This window comes from Drosophila teissieri, chromosome 3L (assembly GCF_016746235.2).
Source record: "Drosophila teissieri strain GT53w chromosome 3L, Prin_Dtei_1.1, whole genome shotgun sequence".
In the NCBI taxonomy this organism is placed as follows: Eukaryota; Metazoa; Arthropoda; class Insecta; order Diptera; family Drosophilidae; genus Drosophila; species Drosophila teissieri.
The window spans coordinates 19,361,149-19,387,615 of NC_053031.1; the positions used below are offsets into that span (position 1 = coordinate 19,361,149).

At 44.0% G+C, this 26,467-nt stretch overlaps 1 protein-coding gene across 1 annotated transcript; it reads right to left on the reverse strand.

Annotated features, from left to right (window-relative positions):
* On the reverse strand, positions 1 to 26,467 carry LOC122616133 (frizzled-2). Its single transcript, XM_043791459.1, has 3 exons — positions 25,688 to 26,467; positions 16,434 to 16,500; positions 1 to 2,278 (listed from the first exon to the last, which is right to left on the reverse strand). Exon 3 carries the CDS (start codon positions 2,089 to 2,091, stop codon positions 1 to 3), a length of 2,091 nt encoding a protein of 696 aa, XP_043647394.1. The 5' UTR covers positions 2,092 to 2,278; positions 16,434 to 16,500; positions 25,688 to 26,467.

Below are 26,467 nucleotides of genomic sequence, written 5' to 3' on the forward strand. Positions count from 1 at the left end.
TCATACGTGGCTGGCCGCCGGCTGCTTGAGAACGTGGTGGTGCAGGTGGTGGTGGCTGGTGGAGGCCACCGAGGCTCCGCCCGCCTGGGTGTAGGGCGTGGCCAGCAGGGAGCCCGCCGCCGAGCCCACGGGCATGCCCATTCCAGATCCGGCATAGGGATGTGGAATCGGGGGCCGCTGCTTGATCAGCGCCTGGTTGGCGCCCGTGCGGTCCGGCGCTCCTAAGAGTCTCCGCCAAAAGCGACGCCAGCTCTCCAGCGTCTTACCGGACCAGATCCACACGCCCGAGGTGATGCCCACGGCCAGGGCCATGAAGTACTTGAGCATCAGGACCGAGTAGAGGGGCTTCTTGCCGGGACCCTTCACCTGGGCACAGGGACAGGCCAGGGCCTTGATCCAGTCCTCGAAGTAGGCTGCCTCGTACAGGTAGCATCCAATAACAATGGTGGCCGGCACCGTGTAGAGCACCGAGAAGATGCCAATCCTGATCATCAGTTTCTCCAGCTTGTCCGCCTTGACGCCAGCTCCAACACCGCCCTGTTGCTTGATAACCGAGCGGATGCGGAAGAGGGACACGAATCCGGCCATCAGGAAGGTGGTGCCAATTACCAGGTAAACGAAGAGCGGGGCCAGCACGAAGGTCTTCAGGTGATCCGGGTTGAGGTTGCCCACATAGCAGATGCCCAGAATGGGATCGCCATCCACCGCCGAGAGCAGGAGGACGGCCACGGACTGGACAGTGGGAATTAGCCAGGCGGCCAGGTGGAAGTACTGCGAGTGCTTGGTGATGGCCTCGTTGCCCCACTTCAGACCAGCGGCCAGGAACCAGGTGAAGCTGAGGATCACCCACCAGATGGAGGAGGCCATGCCAAAGAAGTAGGTGAGCAAGAAGACCAGGGTACAAGAGTGCGGACCCGTGGAGCTCTCCCGGAGCAGCAGGCCGTCGCAGGCGATCTCCTCGTTCTGAAGGAAGTTGCGCGACAGGTAGCCCACGGCCACCATGAAGTAGCAGGCGGAGAGGAAGACAATGGGCCGCTCCGGGTACTTAAACCTTTCGGTGTCGATGATGAATGTGGTTAAGGTCATGAGCGTGCTGCAGAAGCATAGTCCCGACCAAAGGGCGATCCAGAGGCCGGCGAAGTCCTTTTCGTCGTTGCTGAAGAAGGGCCCCTTGCACGGAATGCCGCAGTTTGGCACGCCGGCGATCCTTTGGACAGTGAGGTTCATGTACCAGTGGTGTGGATGGTGCATCATGGGCATCTGCGACTGCTGCTGCAGCAGCTGCTCCTTCCCCAGGAAGATGAGTGGGGAGCGGCACGAGCAGCTGCACTCTTTTCCGCTTGCCTTTTCTCCTTGGGGATTTTGGCAGTTTTTTGAATTGCGTCCGCGGCACGGCTTCGTTGACGTGGAACCGCTGCTGCCGCCGGCTCCACTGCCACCCGAGCCACTGCCTCCTTGCTTCCGCTTGCCGCCGGAGCCGGAACCGCTGCCAGAGCCACCCGATCCGCCCGAGCTGCCACCGCTGCCCGCCTCCGTGTACGAGGGCTGTTCCATGCACAGATTGTCGGGGTCACCATGAAGGGGCAGGTGCTCGCACGCCATCCTCTCCGGCCACTCGAAGCTGTACTGCTGCATGATGGGTGCGCATCCCGAGCGGGCTCTCTCGCAGACACTGCGGCACACGGGCAGCGGCTTGTGGTAATCCTCCAGGCAGATGGGCGTGTACATGCTGCACAGGAAGAACTTGAGGTCCGGGGAGCACTTGATCTCCACCAGGGGCCAGAACTGGTGCACCTCCAGGCCCGCTTCGTCTTGGGTCTCGTGGTTCATTTCGTTGGGGAAGGATGTCATGTTGTAGCCAATGCCCCGACACATTGGTATAGTGATCTCTTCGCATCGCAGATTGGGATCCTTGGGTATGGCTGGCACGCCGTATCCGGGGGCAGGACTTGCGTCCAGGCCGTGGCCACCCATGCCCATGCCCATTCCGCCCATGCCGTGATCCGCACTGTGCTGCGGTCCGTCCGCTCGACAGGATGTCAGCAGGAGGGTGAGTCCCAGGATCAGGACCTTCAGTCGGTTGTGTCTCATTTTGTGCGTCTTAGCTTAGTTCGGTTGTGTGACTTGGAACCCCTTGGGCTCTTTCTTTGCTGACCTTCTCTGCGGTTGCACCTCACTCCTCGTGGAGGCACCTCGAGAGCCGGAAAAGCGGGTAGCGTTTCCTTCCAGACACAGCGCAGCGTCAAATCGTCAACGCTCGACGAACGGCGTGGTCTAACTGCAAGTAAAAAAAAGGAAAATCAAATTAGTTCTATATATTTAATATGTTTAGTAACTTTCCAGTAAGATTTTATATAAAAACTTGTTCAGGAATAAAAACATTAAGCGGTAGACAATTTATTTAAAATGGGGATATCAAGTACCTCGACATAAAATTGTAGATTTATTTTGAACCAAGCTATCATGTTTATAAACTATTATATGGTTTTACTTAACGAATTTATGATCATTAAATCCCCATGCTGATAGGAAATCTAGATCCTGATAGTGTTTGTTTCACTGGTATTAGTGAAATTATTTGTAGCTTCTACCGATCCGACTGCCGAAATTCAACTGATTTTCTGATTTTCTAATCACCATTTTCCAACCGACGTCACATGGAGCAAGAGAGACGGACACTGTCGCTATGGTGGATCGCTGATGAGGCGGCGACAAGTTGCAACTGCTCTTTCCTGTTTCTGCTTCTGATTCGCTCCCTGGAGAACTTTCGCGCTTCATTTGTTTCAATTGAGCGCGGCGACACTTGGACGACATGTCCATGTCACATGTCAAGCACTCGAGCACTCGGGCACTTCACCCATCCGCCACCCGCCACCACGGTTTCCCGATCCCCCACTCCTTCCCTCCCCCGCTCATATAGAGTGTCAACCCTTCCGCCAATATTTGCTGACGCTTCAGGGCTGTCCCTTCCATGCTGGTGATTCTGATTCCGATTCTGGAACTGCTGCTGACCAAGAGGGGCATCAATCAAAATCAGTGAGTTTTATTAAATTTGACGGGCTCTGATGGCTGCAAGCGCATGGCTTTAGTGCACATAAAGAAAAATTGCTTGCAACAGCGATTTAACAACTATGAAGTATGTTAGAACATTCAATGTTATTGAAGTTAGAAGTTAGATCTTCTGTTTTAAGAGCTTCAATTTATTAAATTCTAGCACTTTAGGCCCAACAGTTTTCTCAGAGTGTGCTTGATAAAAGTGTTTGCTTTGGTTTTCCAACTCAAGAAGGGTGTGAAACACTGATGGATTGGATGTGATGAGGCAGAAATTAATTCAAGACAATTGCTCACTTGAAACGCAGTCAAAATGGAGGCTGCAAAGCCACCCATCAAGTTGGCTCTCTACCCATCATTGACAGGGGTAATGAATGTTATTTTATACGGTTGACACCTTTTTTGGGGGAATAACTGCGGGATGGCAGCTGGCAATATCGATATCCATGTCAGCGGTTTGTGGTCAAGTCAACTAGCAGCTGCTATCTGCTAGCTGCTCCAGAAGCGAAGATACTTCGAGATACCAAAAATTGACAGCTGGACGGACTGAAGTGAAGGGCAATTTACTAGCCAGCAGCTTCTGCGCGCTCAAAGTCACGAAATTTATCTACGAGATACAGTTTTTAGCAAGTGTCAAGTGACACACATAGTTGCGGCTTTGCGGCCAGCTTCAGTTTCAGTTTGGGATCTCAGCTGCGTGTGGTCCAAGGAGAAGCAGCAGCTTTAAAGAGCTTTACAGCCAGTTTGTAGTTCGTAGCTCTTGGCTCTTTCGAAAACTGTCAACAACAGCTGCGAATAAAACATAGTCGCACTTCCCACGTCCCACGTCCCACTACCCACTTTACACTTTAAGCCCCAACTCCATTGTTCGGCGCTGAAAGTCCTTCCATTGTTTTTCTGAATGAATGACATTTTAATTAATAACATTTGTGTGCGTTAGTCGGCGGTGTCCATCACAATTTCGCCCCAAACCCATTTTCCTCCCGACCGATACAACCCCGAAAATAAGTTGCCGAGTGCGGCTCTCACTGAAACATTTTTCGTGTTAAAATGTTTGCCGAGCACTTCAAAATAATTAAGTAAATACGCCACGGAAAATGTTTCTAGGACAGCGCGTGGGCGGAGCGAAAGCCAAAGTGTTGAGATTACAACTCGAGGGTAGCGCCAAAAATAAACGTTGAAATCCAATATCGAAATGTGGGCACCAGGCAATCGGATCGTGAGAAACAATGCCAGGCGTGAGTCGGCTATCGATTACAGTGAATACTATTCTGAATACATTCTGCACACTCCGTCGAGATGGAGGCGTCCATCGGTTGTGGTGATGCTTTCGCAATACTCTTCTACTCAAATGACAAACTCAGCATGCGGAAATCGAACTGGCATTAGGAACTGTCATAAGTGACGGCTGTTGGGTGGTTAGGGGTAGCTAAGCAATGTCTAAATAATTTCTATTCGCTATGCAAAGTCAAACCTCAATAAATTCCAAGCTAGCCTTTAAACACAAGGATAATTGATAATAATCGCCTAGACATGGTGGATACAATTTATGCGTGGTTTCCGAAGTTGAAACTCTTTCAGGTGTCTGGATAACATTTAAATTAGCAATGTAAAACCACGGAAAGTACATCCCAATAGCAAAAATTAACATTTTCCCTGCCACTTCGACAGCAAGCTCTTTTCGCAACCGAGAGTGAAAATTAGCCATAAGCCGAAACAATGCGACAATCACCGAACGGATGGAGGGAAAAGTCTAATTGGTTTGGCCGGGCCAGGAAAATCATATTGAAATGCAGCGAACGTGACTGAAATGGCAGACCAGAGCCGAATGGAGATGGAAATGGAAAAGAGCAGAAGAGAGGAGAAAAGAAAATGCGTACATGTGTTTGGATATGGAAAAGCCACGTTCACAACGGCTTCCACATTTGGCCAGAAGTAAGAAGTGAGTGGTGGAGTTGCGCTTCGTTGTGCCCCGAAAGCAAAGCAACTTGCTCCGGTTATTAAAGCCTCAAGTGGCTGGACTCATGTACTTGGGATCTTGGGCTCCTTTCAGGCCCGACCCTGTGTTGTTCTGATTGCCGGCCAACAACTAGCACTAATAGGTGGCTGCGATGTGTTCATGGGAAATGGCCTGGAAATAATAGCAAACGTGCTTCTCCCGAGTAGAAAAAGCAGCCAGCAGAATGCATAAATATTATTTTTAATAGAGAAAAATGTCTCAAGTGGCGGTGACGAATGGAATGGATCGCTCCTCTGCGTTGCGTTTCTCGCAGACTGCGTTTCTCCAATTCTCCGATTCTCCGAGTGGTGACCAAATGTTTGTATTTGGCCGATCGACTGGGTCGTGTTTGCTTAATGATTCGTTGTTTCTCACCCAGCGTATTTAGTGCAGACTCATATTGTTTATTTAATTGTTAACAAGCGTGCGGCTCAGACGCTACAAGCTCGTTACGAGTAACAAATTATTACTGCATGGTTTTTGCCAATCATTCCGCTGGAAGAATTTATACAAAATCACGCAGCCAGCCAGTCTCAACGATGTTGGCTCAAGCTCTCCACTTCTCCACTTCTTCAGTTCCCTAGCTCTCGACTGGCTGGAAGATCTGGCTCTGAGTTTCTTGGCCATGTTTGCCAAAGACTTGAGAATGCAGAGATGTGGGGGAAAACAGAGAGAGATATAGAGAGAGATATACCCGATCCCCGGGCCGATCGGTGAATGGCTGCGCTTCAATGCACTAAAGAGGTCGTCGGGCGGAAGCTGTTACCAAAGTTGGTAGCTTGGCAGCAACATGGGCAAAACGGCTAAAGAAAATCAACTACAACGTCGTGTTGTCGGCGGCGACAACCTGACTGTTTTAATTAAACAAACAAGCCAAAGACACGACGGGAAGACGACACCGATGAGCAAATAAGTAGCAAGTGTTGCTGGCTCCTCAAAGTACAGTCGACACCCATGGCAAACAAACCACTCGCACAAGGTGTGGGTTTCCAAGAAGGTGGGAATCTCCAAACGAGTCGAGTCTCGAAGGAATGATCCCGAAATTCTGGGAATCTAAAAACATGTTTTCTATATCATTTCAAGGTTGATTAAAAATGAATGGGTGTACTTTGTGGTAATTCATCGTAATGTTTACCCAGAACAACTAAAACAAATCTTAACTAAGATCCTTAAACAAGGTATAAGTCAGTAATGTATACTCTGGTATAGACTATAAGCTGTCTGAATCGCTTTCAAGTACAGTTTACTCAGAGTCACAAAAACCGCGGCGGAAGTAAGTCCGGCATTCAACTCAAGATAATGTTGATGAGCAATTAACCAAACAATGACCGAGGCGCACCGAACCGATCCGAAACCAGCATCGATGGGAAGAAAAGAGAATGCTAATCGATAACTTATCGCCTCGATGGGGGCAATCAATCAATCAAAGGCAAAAAGCCCCGTCAAAGAAGAGGTCTTCATACAAAACGGCTCCAAATCGCAGTTCGCGGACCTGGGAAAAGTGCGGAAAAAAGGCTGGCGGGGGGAGCAAGGAGCGGAACGCGAAAAAACCAAAAAAGGAAAACTTGCCAACCACAAAGCACTTAAACTTTCTAAGGGGAGGTATTTCCTCTTTACTTTTTCGGGGCAGCCCCTCGGCCCGCCGCAGTTGCAGTGCAGAAAGAAGCGTTGAAGCAGCAGCAACAAACTCGAAGGGCTCCCAGGTGCAACAGTCAACCCGAATGCCACCCAAACCCCCTTCCACGGTGGCCTTGGCCAAAGCAAAGCAAACCGCGAAAATCAATTGAAAAACTCGCCGTGAAAAGCGGGGGGAAAATGGAGCGGGTCGCGGTCCGGGCGGAGGTGGGGAAAACACTAAAACAGGAGCAGGAGCAACTGTTTGCCTTGTTGGCGGCGGCATCAAAAAGCGCGTAGCGGCGCAAAATGAAAACAGTTTGTCGACACGGTAGGTTCAGGTCAGAGAGAAAGAGAGAGAGAGAGAGAGAGAGAGACAGGTAGCTGGCGACAGAGAGAGACGACGAATGGAGAAGTTTTTATTTCCAACCAGGGGGTTTTCCACACAAAGTCAATGCAGACAAGTTCCATGACCTTACAAACGCAGCGAGTTCAAATGGGGAAAACGGCAAAAAGGGCTGCGGAAAAGGGGGAAAATGGAAAAGCGGGGGTTTGGCAGGAGGTCTCCTACGAGCTTTTCCCCGAGGAGCTTTGTCAACGTAATAAACACAAAACTGGCTCAAGATTTTTGCGCGTCCGCCCATTAAAATCATTGACATTTAAACGTGTTTTCATTTTGTGTTTTTAGCCAGGCTGTTTTTGCTGTCACACTTTTGCAACATTTTTTTAAAAGCGGGCTTCAAGCACTCTTTCCTACGATTTCGCCCTTTGATGTTCGGCTGCTTTTGTTGCTTTGTGAAAGTTTTAGCAGAATGCAAATTGTTTGTGCATGTGGCCCATCATTAAATGCTTTTTTGCATAGTTCTTTTTTTTGCTTTATTTTTTAGTCCGTGCTTAACCACTGTGAGTCCTTAATTAAGTGGACGCCGCCCCCGACTGCTGAGTATGCATCTATCTCATTTTCCACTGCCCTCATCCTCTGGAGACTTCATTTGGGTCCATTGATGGATTGTGGCAAATGCAGAAGTACCAGATCCTCTGAGATCGGGCAAATCCGGTGGGCACTTTGCGCAAAACGATTTGCAAATGTCAAACAGTTCGTGCATATTTTCGATAACCACCCTTAACCCCTAAGGAAGTGCAGAAGGGAGGGGTGCTGTCCTTGCGAGGGGTTGATTTCGCCGTTTAGGGTTCTCTATTATTGAATATTTATTGTCCTTGTTATTTTTTTGTCGTTGTCCTTGTTTGTGCTAAACTCTTACTGCGGACTAAATGACACCGCAGAAGGCGAGTGGAACGGCAAAAAGGACAAAGTCAGAGGGTTGGCATTGCACTGAAACAATTTTCATTTATTTTAAAAAACTTTTATACATTTTAGTTATTTTTAAAAAACCTTCAAACGCATGTTCTGTTTTAATGATCTGTAGGATTGTAGACCTGAGTTTCTGTGTATCATTGCTCTTAAAATATAAACTTAAAGAGACCCTTTTTCTCAGTGCAAAGTGCGAGAGTTGCCGGCGAAACAAAAACATGGAAATAAAATTAAATTTCCGATTTTAGCCCCGTTTCCTTGGTCCTCGCAAATTTTGCTAATAACAAGACAAAAGTGCAGCTGCCGTTGAGGGTAGAGGGGTAGGGTGCTTTCGGGGGTGTGAACTGTCGGCTGGCTGACTAAATACAAAAGAGTGTCAAGTGTCTTCCCTGCCAAAAGGCAAAAAAAATAAACGAAAAAAAAGGAGAAAAACATGCAAGTCCTGCATGTGTGGGTGGTTGTCCTGTTGGCAGATTTTATTTTCCATTTCAAATTTTGCAGCATGAGCAAGCGTTTTTATTTTGACAGTTGTTGCCACTCCCCTGCTCTTAGCATACTTTGGGGGGAGAAGAAAACAATTAAAAACGAATTGCCTTGCATTCCCGTTCCCATTTCCATTTCCATTGCCATTTCCACTTCCGTTTCCCCTACGACAATGGAAGCACAAAAAGGGAATTTTGTGGGGGACAAATTAAATATACCAAGGAATACAAAAAATACAAGTATATATACTTTTTGTTGCTTCAGGATGTGGCACATTTATAAAATAACATTTTTTCTGGCCGAAAAAAAAGGAGTGGACAGGTTTTATGATGCAACTTTAGCGCATCATAAAAGTGCGGCGTAAGAGGAACTATAAAAATGTTCATGGCTTTTCCACCAAACGAGGTGTTACAAAGATATATTGAGTGCCGAGCAATGATAATGAGATTTGGGGAAAATATGTAATAAGGAAGTCATCGTGCAGCATACATATTAAATTTTTACGCGAAGCCTTTGAAATAAAATTTAACTGTCAATTTCTAATTAGTTTTGAGCATTTTATTCACTTCACTCCACTCAAACTTTATTTTATTGCTATTTGCATTGGCCATAAAAACCAGTTGCCTTTCGCCGCTATCGAGTTTCAATTTTTCATATAACGAGCCTCCATACCCGAGACATTTACTTTATTGCCATTTGTTGGTTTTCAGCTGTCCAAACGGAAAATACTGTTATTGCCATTTATCTACGATTTACATTTACGGTCATATTTGATAATCGACCGTTTTATGGCTAATACCGGCGATGGCATTTTTACACACCGATTTTGTAATAAAAGTAATTGAATCATAAATGCAGCCCGGCTACTAAAAAGAGAAATGTGCTGATGTTCGCTGATGGAAAGCTAATTGAAACACCGGGAAAGCCAGGAATAGGTGGCTTTACGACTGTCGTCGCGTTGTCTGTGGTGGCTGTTTTATTTTTACGGCAATTAAAGGGAACCGCAGTAAAAAATAACCAACCAACTGCCGGCGACATTGACACACAAAAAAGAAGGAGAAGAAGCGGGGAAAACTATTACGGTAAGAGTTTTCCCGGCTGTTGTGACACATGCAATAAAAACGATTTTTATGGTCATTTGAAAGCGTCAAGAGGGCAAGGAGCCCCCGAAAGCACACACACAAGCGCACACACAACAACACACACCACACACACCACACACACCACACACACCACACACACACACTCATACATTCCGGCATGAATGATGCATGTTATGTCTGAAGTTCTAGGTTGACAATTTAGCATGTCTCTGGTTGTACTGCTCCTCATGGGGGCCAAACTTGCGCCCCATCTCGGCGCACAAACATTTTTAGTGCCCTTTGTTGTCGGCTAACAACCACGTGCCGTCTCCCTCGCACACCCGCACACAAACACACACACACACCCACACACAAACACACACACGGGTATTAATTAATGTCAGTGTGGAAATTAAGTGAAATATATCTGCAACATGCGCCCGGAAAATGCGAGGATGTTCCGTAGCAGCGATGCTTGTTGTGTGACAAAATGCCGCTGACATGGATAATTAATGGTGAGCTACGAGGTGGGGAGTTCAGGATACATCGGTGACACAGGGCTAGGGCCCGGGATCGTGGTCGTGTGTGTGACCCCCACCTGCGGAAGGTGCTTAATTGCTGGGCTGGGTCAGAGTCAGTGCAGTGGATGTTCCACAGCAGCAGTTTTAATTAAGTACTAAGCTCATTTCACTTCAAACAATAGTTTACTCACGAAAGTAAGCCCCTTTTGCATCGGGGATCAGAAGGCAGATGTTATTGATCTATGTGTACGGGCATAATAAAGAGAGCAAATCAATAATCAAACATTTCTCAATGATAAAGTGGAGGCGCCATAACTAACGATTTGTTTGCTTTGACCGAATTTTCGCAATTAATTCGCAGACATCAGTATTATTTATTTACGAGTCGCCAACGCGAATTGGCAACATTTGGGTACTCGATGGCTAGCAATTAATTTATGCAATTTAATGCAAGGCAAACAACGCTTCTCATGGCTCATAAATTGCCATTTTTAGAGTTGCGGCCTGCCAAAAAGGAGTTTTATTTATTTGTTTTCACCCAGGCACTTTTGCAGTAGTTTGAATGCTTTTTGACTTTGAATCTTGTGCGTTGTGTGTTGTGTTTTGTGTGTGGGCAATTTGACGTCTCGATGTCTGGTTTCCATTTCAATGCTATAAATTTGTCGCCGCTCTCGCTCTATTTTCATGCTTCCCTGCTCTTCGCTGCTCTTTCGATATTACGCATACGCCTCGGGGGCCCCGCCATCCTGGTGGGTGGCTCTTCCTCCGCCCGGCATTGATTTTTATGTTTGTTTGTCGCCGCTGCCTCGCCATATTCCTTGGTTTCTTCTTTTTGGCTTGCTTTGTATTACATGTATATGTTTTTTGCCTTTTTCCCATTTTTTCCCCCGTTTTTTCCCGTATTTTTCTGTATTTTCCTCTCGTATTTAATGGCATTTCTAGCTTGGTTTATTTTGTTGGCATGCGTGCGCGACCCGACGCCCAGCGATAAACACGCGGCAGCCACCGTCGCCGGTTTGCCTGCCTTCCATTTTCCCCATTTTACCGATTTTCTCCGTTTTCCGATTGTCCCGCTGTTCACCCCTTCTCCCCATTTGGCTATGTGTCTCTGGCATGCGTTTAAGTTTTCAGTTAATGGCTTTTAATGGCATTGCTGCTGCGTTTGCTTTTCTTGGCTCTCTTGTAAAAATGTTAAATAAATAACAAAATCAATTAGTTGCGTAAATTTTGTGTGTCCAAATCGAACAAAATGAGTTCGATCAATAGACGCAAGATTTCAATGGAATGCCATAAAAATACTCGATTCACCCATTGGCGCAAAAGACTCGTGCCAGCGGTGAAATTTGTGTTAAAAAACACCTTTAATTTTAATAAAAACGACATTTATAAATGCCGGCCAGAGATAAACCATTCAAATAAATAATAATAAACACATCGATTTATCGTCCGCACATTTGTCAGGCCACCGAGTATCGTTTAGAAATCTGATTAATTTACCAACTCAAATGTAGGCGAATGACATTCTATAAATACCGACCACAAACATTGGCTGCTCCGCCCGGACACATATTTCCAAATATTTTCCAACTAATTTAGCACCCTCTTCAAGTCATAAAGATGCAGTCCAATTCCGAATTGAATGGAAATGCATAAACCAATGCGAGACCACAAATTATCAAATTCAATCTACGTATACATGGCATATATACTTAGTGTTCGAGTATATGGATGTGGACGGAAATCTGAAATGCGAGGCACATGTCCCAGGCAGTCGTCTTTCCCCCGGGCTCTTGGCTTTTGGCTCTTGGCTGTTGGATTTCAGCCTTCGGCTAGGGGAATTTCAATGAGGCATCTCGCATCTCGCATCTTGGCGACTTCGGCGTCTTCGGCTGCTCTGGGTCTTGTTTATAATTTATGGCGCTGTGGCTAATGGCCAAATTGCCCATAACAATAATTTGCATGCAAGCGCTTCCAGCTTTGACTAATTTCTTTTGGCCAGGCACATGGAAATCTTATCGATGCACAAGCTGCTGCTCTGCCAGTCATATATCACTCCATATCAATATCAATATCGGTCAAAGGAAATAGTGAGAGCGAGCAGAAAAATCGAAAAACAATTTACAACAATTGCTTAATTGAAACGCCAGGGCCACTGTAGAATTTAAATTTATGAAAGCATCAGGCCCCAAATCGAACGAAATCATAAATAAATCGCGGGCTTATCAGCGTTTTTTGTTTGTGGCACTTTGTGGCATTTCAAAGGGAAAATGCCGCCACCCTAAAAAGTTCGAAAGTGGACAGCACATGACTCTTGATACGGATCCGAATTCCGATTTCTAGCTGATATATGAACTTTGTACCCCGCGTATCAACCGCTGCTGTCATTCAGCTTTCATATTCTGAAACTCAAATATTCGGGAATATCAGGAAAGAGTCAGTCAGGTCAAGTTTTCAAGTGATAGGCGCATGTTAATGTTCTACATTGAAAATTTCGTGCAACCTTATGTTGATTTTCATTTATGGAGAATAAGCCTTCGCAAAGTTGTTCGCATAATTTGTAGATCTGATTGACAGACAAACAACTTGGGTATCAGACTGCTATATAAATAGATCCCAACACTGAAGAAAAGGTGTGACTTGGTTTATGTTCCAACTTCATATTCAAGAATCCTTCTTTCTATATGCATCAACTCTCAATGATTCCAGTGCAGCACCGGTAGGTAGCACCGAAGTTTCCCCATTAGCATTTTCATGCCACATATGGCTCGCAAATGTAGACTCAACTTGACTGAACTCCAAACCGATTCCGATTCCTATTCCGACTCAAAGCCAGACAATGGGCCTGCGGGACGTGCGACTGGGCCTAGAAATACTCGTACTTCCCCCAGAGTTTTATACGAGTTTTTCGTAGGCGTAACATGTGTGGCATAAACAAAGAAGCGAAGCGGACGGAAAATATCAACCGATATTCGCATGTACATATGTACATACCAGTATGCAAAAGGCGGAGGAAGGCGTGAAACTGTTGATAGTCTATTGCACTTTTTCCTTCGTTCTGTTTGTGTTATTCTATTTTATGGCCAAGCAATAAAAATATTTACGACTCCAAAGCGCCAAATATGTAGGGAAATTGTTCGAACCGGCGGTGGGGTGGAGTTGGGGGCAGGGCACCGCCGGAGGGTTAATAAAATGTTGCACTTGTAACAAGAAATTGAAGTTGCAAAGCGGTTACAATTGGCCGGGGGAATATGTTTCTATTTTATTTTAAGCGCAGATGGAAAACGATACCGTGAGCAGATAAAACTGAAAAGCTGAGTTAACATTTAAAAATAAAACCTTGTGTTGGCTTTTGATTTGCCAGAGGACTGTAACTTTATATTAAAAACTTAAAGTCTCGAAAAGTGTAAGCAGTTGAATGGAGTTTTCTCTATTCCATAAACTCGCTTTAACGCTTTAATTTCCCTCTGGTCTCAGTTCAAGGAAATCAAATGAGCTGAACAACACAAATAATGTAAATGAGCAGCATTTTTTTTGGGGGAAACTCGCTACAGAGGAAGTGGGATCCAATGAACTCTTGGTATGCTGCAGATGCAGATGCAACTGCATTCTGAGTTCTCGATTCTGCATTCTCCATTCTCCATTCTGCACTCGGCATCTCGACAGTCGCTTTCAAAATAGCTCGGCCCACATGATTTCCCCGCCCAGCTCTGGCAGTTTTTCCACGATTTTCCACCCAACTCCCACTGCAAAGTACAGCCGGCTGGCTGCAATCAACGCACTTGTTCCTGTTTTTCATTCTTCTCGGGGAAACGCTGCTGCTGCTGCTGCTGCTGCTGCCTCTGCTGCTGTTGATTCCCTGTTATTGTTGTAAACTATTTATGCATTTCGAAGTTTATTTGAAACACGAACAGCAACACAGGAATTCCCTGCACGGCATTTCAAATGCTGTTCGAGATTCCTATTCCTATTCCAATTCCAATTCCCATTTCCCATTTCTCGACTTCAGCTTCTGTGGATCTTTGTTCAGCTCCAGCTTCTGCTGCTGCTGTTTGTTGATTTTATGAACTGTTTTTCTTGCTTCACTTGCTCTCAGCTGGGTGCCCTCCGGCCACATATGGTCACCTTAATTTTCCACGGGGACGGGCGGGGTTTTGTTGCATCAAATAATTTATGCCTTTTTCCCTGGGCTCTTGGTTTATTTGGTTTATTTTTCCAAGCGCATTTCAACAGCCCGAGCAATCAGCGCGTGTTTTTCGGGCAGGAAACAGCACGAAGGGATGTCGAATGAACTGGGCTGATGTGGCACTCCGGTCCGCTCCAGCCTCCTCCACTCAACGGGTGGTTCCACTGTGGCCCTGCCCTCCTCCTCGCGGCGCGTGATCCGCCTTAGGTGGATGCCCACTGTTGTTTACACTGACGCCATTGCCGACGTGCCATAAAAGTTGAGTTCAATCGAATTGAATCACAGGGGCAATTGTGGGACCGCAAGGTGCAAACTGATTTGGGCAAACCATTCGCTTTAACCAAAGTTCGAGTTGCCGTCAAATTCAGTTACCTATGTATCTATCGTATATATAGATTTCGTTTTCTTTTGGATAGAACCGTTTTCATACGTTATATTACCAAGTGCGTTTTCTTGGATAACAGAGGCACTCAATCAATAAATGATTAATCTTTCCTGTATCACTAGTGCATAGAATGCATACGCATTCCTATTATTCCCTAACCCATAAATATCATAACAATTTTTGTATCGAATCCCCAGCCAACCGAAACCCATCCCAAGGCAGATCCCTCGCTGCACTGGCATTTCTAATGAACTCAACCCATGGCTACACGGAATATATACACATTTCACCAACGAGCTGGCACCGAGAATATGAAAATATCTTTAGAACATTGATTGACTGCTCGACATGATCGACGTGATCATCGCGAGGGAGTAGTTGGTGGGGAAAGCCTGGGAAGAGGGGCTAGGAATATTGCTGCCTGCCGTCTACAATTATAATTCAATTAACCGAGTAATTCCATCGTTCTCTATGCGAGTTGAGCGCCACATGCTGCGAAGGGAGACGTTGCATGTTTGGCATATTAAATTAGTTATTTGTAAGCTTAAGCAAACGCGTTGTAAACAAAAAACAGAGAAGGCAGACGACGAAGATCGAGCGAACGGATTGAGAATGATGATGTGTCATTGCAGTATGTTTGCCCATCTGGCCGAATCAATGTTTGTATTTATGGAAATATTCTCATGTTTTAATTACGAGAACATTTCGAAATGTCTCGCATAACAAATGAGCCCTGAACAAACGAAAATAAAACAACAGTGTCTGGAGAAAAAACCACTCCATATCAACAAAAAGCTTCGACAGTTGGCCAGACAAGTTGTGCTGGTGAAAGAGACGACGCTAAAAGACGATGCTAACTAGACTGAAAGGCTTGCCAGGATATTTTGCATTAAAGCAGCCAAAGGAAATATGAGAGAATGATGGATAGGCAAAGCTGGCAGCCAGATGATGATGAGGGCTGTGCAGGGAGGGAAGGAGTCGAGCTGCAGAACTTGGCAACTCAACTGCCGGCAAAAGCAGAAAGAAGTCAACAGCTCGTTAACGTTAAAGTGGCAAAAGATATGCCTGCCCCAAGATTCAGATGCAGCTCTCTCTTTACCGGTCTCTCAACCATGTTCCCATATTCTCCGCTCAAAAGGGTGAGCCAACAATGGGCAACAAGTCGCGTCTGAAGATGCATCGCCCACGGCAGCCGAAACCAGAAAACCAGGCTCAAACGAAAAGAATAGTCGTACACAGGGGAAAAATTCTGTTAAAGTTTCTGGAGATGAATGTAAGAAATGCAATTATAAACCAAATGTGTCTTTAGGCCGATGAATCGTAAAAAAGCCAAGTTACTAGTTACTTTCTCTCTGTGCACCAGGAGATGGCTCGTTTTGAAGAGCAAAATTGGCGTCGAAAAGTAACTGCCGACAACCGCAGACGAAGAGGATGTTTATGATGCTGGATGCCGACTACCAGTGGGTTCCTGCTCCTTGGCCCCTTTGCTCCTTGGTCAATTGCACTGGCCAGGTCACAAATAGAGGACCCTGGCATTTTGCTCTCCATTGTGCGGCAAACTAAGCGCAATGAAGTAGCCAAGAGGCAAAGTGTTTGGCGGGGGAAAGGTCAAGTTTTCTGGCCTCTTATTTGTATTTACGTCTAGCTGATGTCTTATTTTATGCAAAATATTAGAGAGAACCACATTTCACGGGGCTCCAAGAATTTCCAAATTAAAAAGACGAAGCCTATTTATTTTCATATATATACAATTGAAAACTACTTTTAAGTTCTAAGCTTTTTTTTATAATTTTGTCCACTTACCATTTTTTCCATTCCGTTGGTTTAGCTGCTTTCTGGTTGATTTTCTGGTTCATTCGATTCCGCCCAGCTGTAATGAGATGCAAAAAAAAGGGTACGATAAGTTATCTGATAACTGATGATTTTAGATGCAGCTATAAAAGCCTTAGCTTGGCAACTTTCATAAAGCGAATTCCCCGCGCGCAGATTTGGAGCATCTCCTAATGTTGCTAATCGTAAAAGCGGTCATAAAAAAAGTATATAAATCTGGTATAATTAGAAAATATAAAAGGCCGAATAACTTAATTATGCAATAAGCATAAAAGCGGCATTATGCCAGAAAGTCTGCTGGAAAAAATGGGAATTGGCGACATAATTTACAGGCTGGCCGAAGAGCCAAAGAAAGAGTTGCCACAATTTGCGGTCTGAGTTATGTTCTGGGTGCCCGGGCAAATATTAATATTTGGACAATAAATTTGTGGGCGGCTAAGGAACAATTGCAGTTGTCTCTGCGGCAGCACTTCAAAAGCATGGAAGCCACGAAAGAAAAACAGAGGGAAAGCAGCAGCTCCCAAAGAGCAAACAGGAAAAGCCGACGGAATAAGGGAATAAGGGGAAAAGCGTGGGTGGGGCGGAAAATGGAAAATGGCCGGGGCTTTATCCCTGGGCCTAGCCGAAAGTGGACTACTTTAATCACGCCACGGGATTAAGGGGCCAGACAATCGCCGGATGATGAAGAAGTTGCGTGTGTGCCTGTGGAGGAGGCAGCCACTCGCTTACAATTTAATTAACTTTTTTCACTCCCTCCATCTTTTTTTATTTCTTATTAAAGAGCGCGCCTTGTTGTTATTTGCTTTAACGGCACTCTTTGTACATATATGGTATATATGTGTATATATAATGCAAGTTTAATCAGCCAGTGACAAATAAAATGCCGCAGAAGAGGTTGCCCCTGTAACCGTATCTGTGACTGTATCTGTGACTGTATCTGTATCTGTACTTTGTATCTGAAGCTGAAACCGAAACTGCGAGTGTGGGAGTGGCGCAAAAGATTTGCCTAACCAAACCTAGCAAAGAAAACTGAGATAAGTCGGAGGAGCAACAATGCCGAGTATTTGTGGGCCCACAATTCGCCGCCTTTGATTTACCACCTCCGCCGCACAATTTGCCAGGTGTAATCTCCGCTGTAACCAATTGCAGATAAAGTTAAGCAAACGACAACAAAATGACAATTTTTTAATTATGAACGTCTGCCTCTGGCTTTTGCGTTCTTTGTTTTCTTCTGGCTTGCCTAATTGAGATAGGACTGGAGATCATGGCGAAATGTGGGGAATAGATGTCGTTTTTTATTTGAAGTTAATTATTTTTCGGTTGTCTAGGGTATTACCCATATTAGAAATTTACTGTTTGCAATTAGTGGGTTCTTAGAATGAACAAGAAAACGATCTAAGATTGTTTTAAGAAATATGTATTTATCAATTTCTGTCTGTTCTGTTGTTATTTAGAATAACACCAATGCTATTTTTGCTGAAGAAAATACCCGGAACATAGATTAATAATTCATTTAGCTCAGAACAATAAATGTTTATGACACTTCCAAAAGTTATTTGGTAATTTAAAATTCTTTGTAAAACCAGCTTGTCATTATAAATCTCCTGTTATTCAATTCCAAGGCTTGAACAAATCAAATTCCCAGAAAATCTCAAAGCTAAAAATCTGCGACACACAAAACCTCTGAAATTCAAATAACATAAAAGAACAACATGCTGAGGCAAAATGAAGAAGATCCAAGTTTCAAGACTGGTTTCAAACGCTTTCCAGTGTCTGACTAATTAACTGGGAAAGATTCTGAGCGAAGGAATTGGAATTTGTAGGCCAATTAATTAGGCGCATAATTTATGGCAAAATATCCCCACTGTCTCGATCTTTCTTTCTCTCCGGCGAATGTCAACTTGATGATCAATAAAAACAAAGCAGGCAGTCAAAGCAGGGAGGGGCAGAACGTATCAGTTTCGAAAATGTTTAATTTATGACATTGCAAAAAGCAGAAAACAAATTTATGAGCGGGCATTTAAATGCCCAACACAACGCCGAGCCACGACAATGAATATGTATTGTGTGGAGTATCGTTTTTTGAAAATTGAAATTCCAATGAATCTCAAGGAGCAGCACCCTTCTCTTCGCTGCTTCGCTGCGAGGAAAGCAAATATCGCCATCGTCATCGCGTCGCAGGAAACAACAGTCAGTCGCAGCCAAACAGGCGCAGACCTTAAACAAACAGAAATTAATTATGTTTCGATGCGAGAGCCCAAAAAGATACTCAAGTGCAGAGAGAGAAAACGATTTGCACAAGGACTTATCAATGTAAATATTTCGAGGGTTTTTAAAGGTACACTAGAAGCTGATTACTTAAACATGGACTGTGACAGTATATTTATGATTTCCAATAAATAATACATATATGCTATCCCTTTGTCTCATTTAGAATATTGTAGCCTGAGGTAGGAAATATAATAATAGAAATTAAAAAATAAATATTCCAACAATACAGTTATTTAGTCCTAACTTTTCCAAGTGTAAAATTCAGAGAGGTGGAGCAAAAAGAAGATACTGAGATACAAGAGAACCTGCCTGCTGAAATTAAAATTATTTTGTTCTGAGTTCTGTTTATAAGAAAAATATGTTTTTGTTTGTTTTAACGCGAGCCGAGCGCTTCCTTTCCATTCCCATTTGGAATGAAGATGGAGGTGGACTGAGAGCGAAACATGTGCGTAGATGTAGATGCATCCCAGAGATGCGTATCTGTGGGATACATGCAACAGAAACCTCGGTTCGGACTTCTATTTTTGGTACTATTTCAATTAATTTGCTGCCTCTAAACAAAGTTGCTACTGAAGAGGAGACAGGACGGGAAATTTATGAGTAATATTGCATGCTCGATTGCAGCCGCAGATTTTTTCCTGCCTTTTAATTAGCCTGACATTTATTTCGTGCCGGACTTCTTCTTCGCCGTCTGTCTGCGGTTTTTTAGGGTTAACAGCGCGTAGATTGATATCTTCAAGTTCATTAGAGTTGCAAGTCGCTTTAATTGGAAATATGCACAGCGGGCTGAGGAAAACGCTCCGCTCGTCGTGCAACACTTGGGTGAGAATTAATGATGCCTGCCCATCGCGCCCTTCCTTCCTCGGATCTCGATCTGAATTCTGTTTAAACTTGTGCATTTTATACACTCAACTCAACTCAACTCAACTTAACTCGGGTCTGCTCTGCTCCTTTGCTTTCTTTCCTCTCCTTTTTCGATTCGTCTTATTTTTATTTTTTTTGTGGTTTCTGTGCCCCTTTGCTTTGCATCCTCCTCGACTGGCTCTGTTTATCTTTGGGCTTTTGTTAACTGATTTCAAGGGAAGCTCCAGCAGCAGCCGCCCTCCTACAGGGTCGATTTAATTAACTGCTTTCTATATAAGGCATATTAAATAAGTTTCATTGGGCTTGTTTTCGTTTGATTCTTTGGGGGAATGAGTGATCAAAAGGATGTGTTGGGGGAAACTTTCTAAGAAGACCAGCAAATCTTTCCCAATCAAAGGAATCCACTTGGTCTGCGTTAATGAACTTGTGAGTCACTTCGATTAAAACGCATTTCATATGATTCGTTCTTTAGTATAAGAATTTAATGCATAAAGAAATTGATGTAGATCTATCATGAACTCATTTAGATGTTAAATTTGGCTGAGCTTTTATGTGGGCATTTAACATTACTGTATCATTTTTGAAAATGAAATCTTAAATTTGTGACTCTTGATCCCTTGTTACATTACATTTTTAATGATCCCAAAGATAAATTTCATTTGTATTTTCCACTTGTTGAGGCCTGTCCCTATCCCTATCCAACTTTTCCAACACCTACACTCGCCCGCATGTCTTGTTAGTTTTCATTTTAAATGGGAATTTTCATTTTAGATTTGTGTTTCTTCGTTGTTCGTGTTGTTTGGGAACTATTTGTTCCTTGGGATTGGGGAATGGGGTATGTCGACTGGCTCGAATAACAAACAAAATTAACACCTAGTCGCTACATTTCCAGCTAAAACCCACACACGGCAGCTGGAAAATATCCCCACACATCCCGTCATAAGTCAGGGCACTAACAAGGTGTCGTCTTGCTAAATAAATTAGACTCAAAGCGAATCTGATGCTCGACGATGGAAAAAATGCCATAAATGCGGTATGTGGTTATGTGTCTGATTCTTATTCTCCCACACTCGCGAGTGTGCCATTGGATTTAAAACCGACACTTTTAGTTTTCGGTTTTGTTCGAATAAAATGCAAATTGCTTCAAGCAGGCGCTAGCTCAATATTTGCATTGCCAATTAGCATATTAAAAATATCTCCCCGAATGAAATAGCCGGGGAAAACATGTTTTTATCGCTTTTTCATGTGGGCTCTGTTTGCCCAAGCTCGAAATAAATTCTAGTTAAAATTGCCCAACGAACGGTGTCGATTTTGTTTGTACGTATTTTCGGTTTTTGGTTTTCGGTGCTCTGTGCTAACCTCTCGAGTAAAGTTGGAAATTTAGGTAGGTACGTACACGTACACGTATCTATGAGTTTGAATTCAGTGCGGTGTGTGCGTAAGTAAGTATCTGTGTGCAGTCTGCCTTGTGTTCTTCTATTACCGTAATTTTCTACTTGATTTCTGACGCTCATAAATCATCATCAGTTCTCCCTAAGATAGCGTCGTCGTGGTCGTCGTCGTTTGCCTTTGTCATTTCTCATTTCTCATTGTTATTGTTGCTTAGGTAGTCGTCGATTTTAGAGTGTGTTGCTGTTGATTTTTATGGAATTTATCTCCACAACAACACCGCAAAGCACATTTAGCGACACAGTTAGCAAGCACCCAGTCTGAACAGCCAGAAACTCAAGCCAGGCAACAAGTTTCAACTTTTGTTTGATGTATCTGCCAGATACGAAAGGTGAAAAATTGATAGCTTGCTTGCCTGTCTAACCAAACTATGCATAATAAATGTTTTTCGTAAACAATCGAAAAAACGCAAGCAAAAAGCGAACGGAGAGCCATAAATTTATTGAAAAATGTATAAAAGATAAATTGGTCGGGAGTCTGCATGTATTATTTAGTTTTTAGCTTCCTTCAATGTTGGCAAACCTTTAAGATATGCCAAGATAAACAAATAAATAAATAAGTAAACTGCCATTAAAAGCCAATTTCAGCTTGATTGTTGGCCAAAGACAAATAGTTTGTTGGCATGCGAAAATAATAATAAAAAACGTCCAAGATCTAAAGGAACCGAAAGATGATCTCCTTTTGTCTTTCAAGCTTTTCTGTGATTTTTGGTGATTTTTCATTTAAAAACAAATAATCGTTTTTCGGTTGGGGAGGCGTTTGCGTTGGCTAATTGCCGGGCCAATTCCAACGAGCCATGAGCAGTTTTCTGCGGCGAGTGTGTGCCCCATGGGTTCAGCTCATAAATAATCAAAACCTAATAGCCGGCAAACAAAATATTCAAAACAAACACACACCAAAAACACGACGTCCAATGAAAGCGCCGTAGAAACCCACCGAATAAAAGAGAAAGAAAAAAATTATGATCCACGGCAATCATGTCAAATTGATTTCGGTTTTCCTCCGCTAACCAAAACGGGCAGGGGCCAAAAATGAAAAAAAAAACAGGCAAAGAGAGAGCCTGAAGCCTAATGATATGACTGAATGGAGAAAATTGAAGGAGATGCAAAATAAATCAAACAAAACAAGGCAAAACAAAATCAGAGGACACTTGGTAAAAAAATTGATGACCAACAAAGATACTTAATGATTATATTTGTAAGACATGGGGTCTAGAAATACAATTAGTTCCAGTTAGGTATATCAATTTTATATATTTTTAAGTCTTAATATCTAGTGTATAGTTAACATTTCTCTCTGTGCAGCGAAACAAGGAAGAAGGCAACACACAACCGCAGTTTGATGAATTGCAGCACGGGGCCTGAGTTGACTGGGCCAGTTTGATGAACGACTCGAGACCTGCTTTTGGCCCGTTTCGAGCCATGTCAAGTCCCGTCTTCAGCAGGGCCTCGAAAATTAATCAATATGTTGGTGTTATTTAAACAAGCCGTGTGTACAGAGAGAAAATGAGGGCCAGGTTCAGTGCAACGGAGTTGGAAATGGTTTTATAATTACGAGGGTCGTTGCTCAGGTTGCCCGTAAATTATCGGTTGCCCGTTGCCCATTGGAGGAGTTGCCCGGGCCTCAACATGATTAGACTCCGGCAGAGGATACCCGCAATGAGACAATTGTGGGTTTTATAATTATAACAAGATCGGTAAATGATCACGGGAACGCATTATGCCGATGCCCGCAGACAAATTGCCAGCGGCATCGGAGGTGGAACAGGCAAAAGGTGGAACTGAAAGCCACATGTGGCAGCTGATGATTGCGGTCTCAATAAATTGAGAATGATATGACAACATTGGGGGACCATTGTTGACTTAAAACTATAATTATGTGTATCCATTTGCCCATTGTACTGTATCATGTGTTTGAGTATGCATATTTCAATTTTAAGTATCGATAAATGTATTTGAGCTTTTTTGAATTATTAGAATGCTGGTCTGCTACCACCATTAGTCCCAGATTATTCGCAAAAAGTTTCGATGCCAATTCTCAATCGGTTTGTCATAAACCTGCGAAGCATCCGACATTAGTATGCACATTAGCGCCTAAGCTGACAGCTCCATCACTTGATCGGCAAAAAACGGTTACCAGGATATGAAACTGACAAACCCGTCGCGAGTGACAAGTCAACTGACGTCTCCCTGCTGAATTGAGTAACTGACTTGAGTGACTGACTAACTGACTCGCTGGCCGAGTGTCAATGCGCCTGTCGATAAATTTTTTGCAGCATCGGATGGCTAAAAAAACGAGATAATCCTCTCCCAGTCACAATTAAGCCGAGGAAGAGGCCCCAAAAAATCATTAAAAACCGTCAGGCACCAAGAAAATGAAAAGACTTTGACAAGTGGAAAGAGTCAACGAGAAATTTATAGCCAAGCCCACTGGAGGAGACAAAAAGCAACAAAAACCAGACAAAACATAATTTATGGCCGACTTTCGGGATTCTCGGATCTGCGGGACCAGCGGGAACAGGTAGCCAGGACCGTTTGTAAAATGATCACCTGTTTGAGGCACAGAGTGGAGGAGGGAAGACTCCGAGAACGAGACAACCAGACATGCCGGAAAGCCGCGGGAGGTCAACGGGCACAGTGGTCAAGGATTTTTAGGATGAAGGAGTAGCTGAAGCTCTGAGCAACTGCATGCCCACAGAAAATACACCTTAGAGTTATTACAAAATGATCATGCACTCTGTTAGCCCCTATAAAATAATATAAGCAATTATACCATGATTAAATGTATCTTCAGGACTCAATCCATGCCAACAGTCCTATTTTACTGTCGAAAGATGCCAGTGTTACACGTGAATAATTACTTAGGTTCTCATTCCGTTTACAGATCAGTAATCAGGACGCTCTGGTACCACTGTGCCCAGTCAACAGGCAACACTCGGCAGTTGCGACCAGCAGAGAGGAGCAACCAGCCAAACAGAAAAACAGAAAAACAGAAAAACAGCACGGCCTGGCATTTGAGTGTCGCCCCAGCAGGCGGCCGAAAGTCGTTTGCTGTGTGACAAAGCGCAATTTTTCGAATTGCGAAAGTGCGGGCCAGGCCCGTTTCTCTCGGAGAAACCGAGAACTGAGAACCGAGAACGGAGAACCGGGAATCGGGGATTGGGAATTGGGCACAAGGAGCACCACATGATGTCCCTGTGCCTCGGTCTCGGTATGTAAATTGATATTTTTAGGCTCTGGCGGGCAGTTGGGGCAACACCTTTGCCTTTATAAGAGGCTCTAACCTTGGGAGCGTCTGCTGTTAACTGAAGAATTAATGAAATCATTTCTGGCCCCAACGATCCGAGTCCTCCGCCTTTCGCTTCATGCGAAATCCAATGGCAGAGCTATAAAAATGAAATAAAATATTTAACGACACATTGGAAACCTGTAGACGAAGGTGTCGCGTTACGCATAATTTATGACCGCAGAGAAACATAATTTTCCACACAGAGACGCAAGAAAGCAGACAGAGAAAGAAGCAGGGAAAGAAAGAAGGGAAGGGAAAGGGAAAACTATAACTATCTAGGGGATCTGGGATCTGGAATCTCGAACACGAAACGATCGACATGCAATGGCTTATCTTGATCACAGATTAAGCCGAGTACCAGAGACATACTACTCGAACATACTGCAGCTTTTTCCAGGTAGAGTCGGCAGAGCCAGCACCTGCAATCAGCGGCTCTTTCACTCCCCTACCTTCTTTTTTTTTACCGATTTTCCAGCTCTATCGATGGCATGGTATACATGGTAGTATTTCTGGTAGTCGCTGCCGCGGCAGCCGAAACTTTGACAACAAATAATGAAATAATGTAGACACACACACGCATTCCAGACACCAACCCCACTTTTTCCCCTTCCCCCACCTCCCGCGGGAGATAAGATTTCGGTTTGGCTGGGTTGGTAGTGTTCCATTCATTCGACGGCAATATTGATTCGATTGAAATAAACGAAAACTGTCCAAAAAAGAACGTAGCAGCCGCAATTTCTGTTGAGTAAACAAAACGCCCGTCGAACAGAAACGCGGCAGAGATAAGGTGGCTGATCGAATAAACGTTAACCGGTAAAAATAACCATGTGTAACTGTGGTTGGGGTTAAACATTCAGTGAGCTTTTGACCCTCCGGACTTGTATTATTTGAAATGGATCAACTCGAAAGTTCCCACAGCGATTTATGGGGCTCTAGGACTGCTCAATCTTATTTGGAAGCACCCTATTAAGAATACCTTTTATTTGGTATATACAAAGCTGGTTTAGAAAGGGATTAAGAAGTACGAACGTATTATAGAACTACACGTAATATACTGTTTTGCTGTGAAGATCCAAAGTATTATAGCGCAATTCTCGGTAATATCCATACGGATGAGATAGGCTTGAAATGCATTCGACCCATTCGATCTTAGGAAAAATGAATTTTCTCAAAGTGTTATCCATTCGGCGGAGTCGTTCATTTCCCCAGAGTCTTCTTCCCCCCTTTGGAGATCGGTTTCCCGAATCGAACTCGACTGGCTGGCATATCCCATTATACGGATCTCCCGCAACTGATCTTTGACTCGCAATGTAATGGAAATCCGCGGCCCCTCCGCCCTCGTAGATGATATTTACCTGGGGAGCTGGTCCAACTTTCCGCTGTTAATCCCGAAAACTCTTTGGTGGTAATTAAAAACCGCCGTGCGTCTGTCAAAGTTAATCCAATTTCACGTCTGCTTACATCAAACACTCACACTGTTGCACGAACACCTGGAGATGCAGGCACACACGGATACAACAGCAAGTATCTAACGGATACACAGATGTACTTATAAATAGTACGTGCGTTGGTTCTCGTAGAAACTTTTTGCCGCTGCAAGTAATTTCTACTTTATTTTCAGACAGATTTTTTAATTAATATTTCATGTAGCGCCAAATGTTGTCGCTATCTTTCAGGTGTTACGGTGTGGGATGTGTGTTTTCCTACAGATATATTTAAAGGTGAGCCCCGAAAATCCAATTTCAGTTGACGCTTAACGCTTGTCGATCAGCGATCACAGATCGGAATAGCAACAATAACAACGAACAGTAAATCTTGTTTCTTTATAACAATTTTCAACACACATTCTCACATGGCACGGCCACAATTTGTATTTTCATAACTCGTTTTCTGTATTTTCTGTCGCTTTTTCGAGGACGCCACTCGGTGGCAGTCTGAAGAAACTTCTTTTATTCACGAAATGCCTACGATTGATTGTCACTGCTTTTGATTTGCGCACAAAAGAGAGGTGTTTCTATACAAATTATTACGTTTTCTTCATTGATTAATTGCCGTTTCAACGGTGCAATTGGTGCTCGCGAGTCTTATTTTGATTTGATTCGAGCGGCAGTCTTCCGTCCGCAGAACCGAGCACT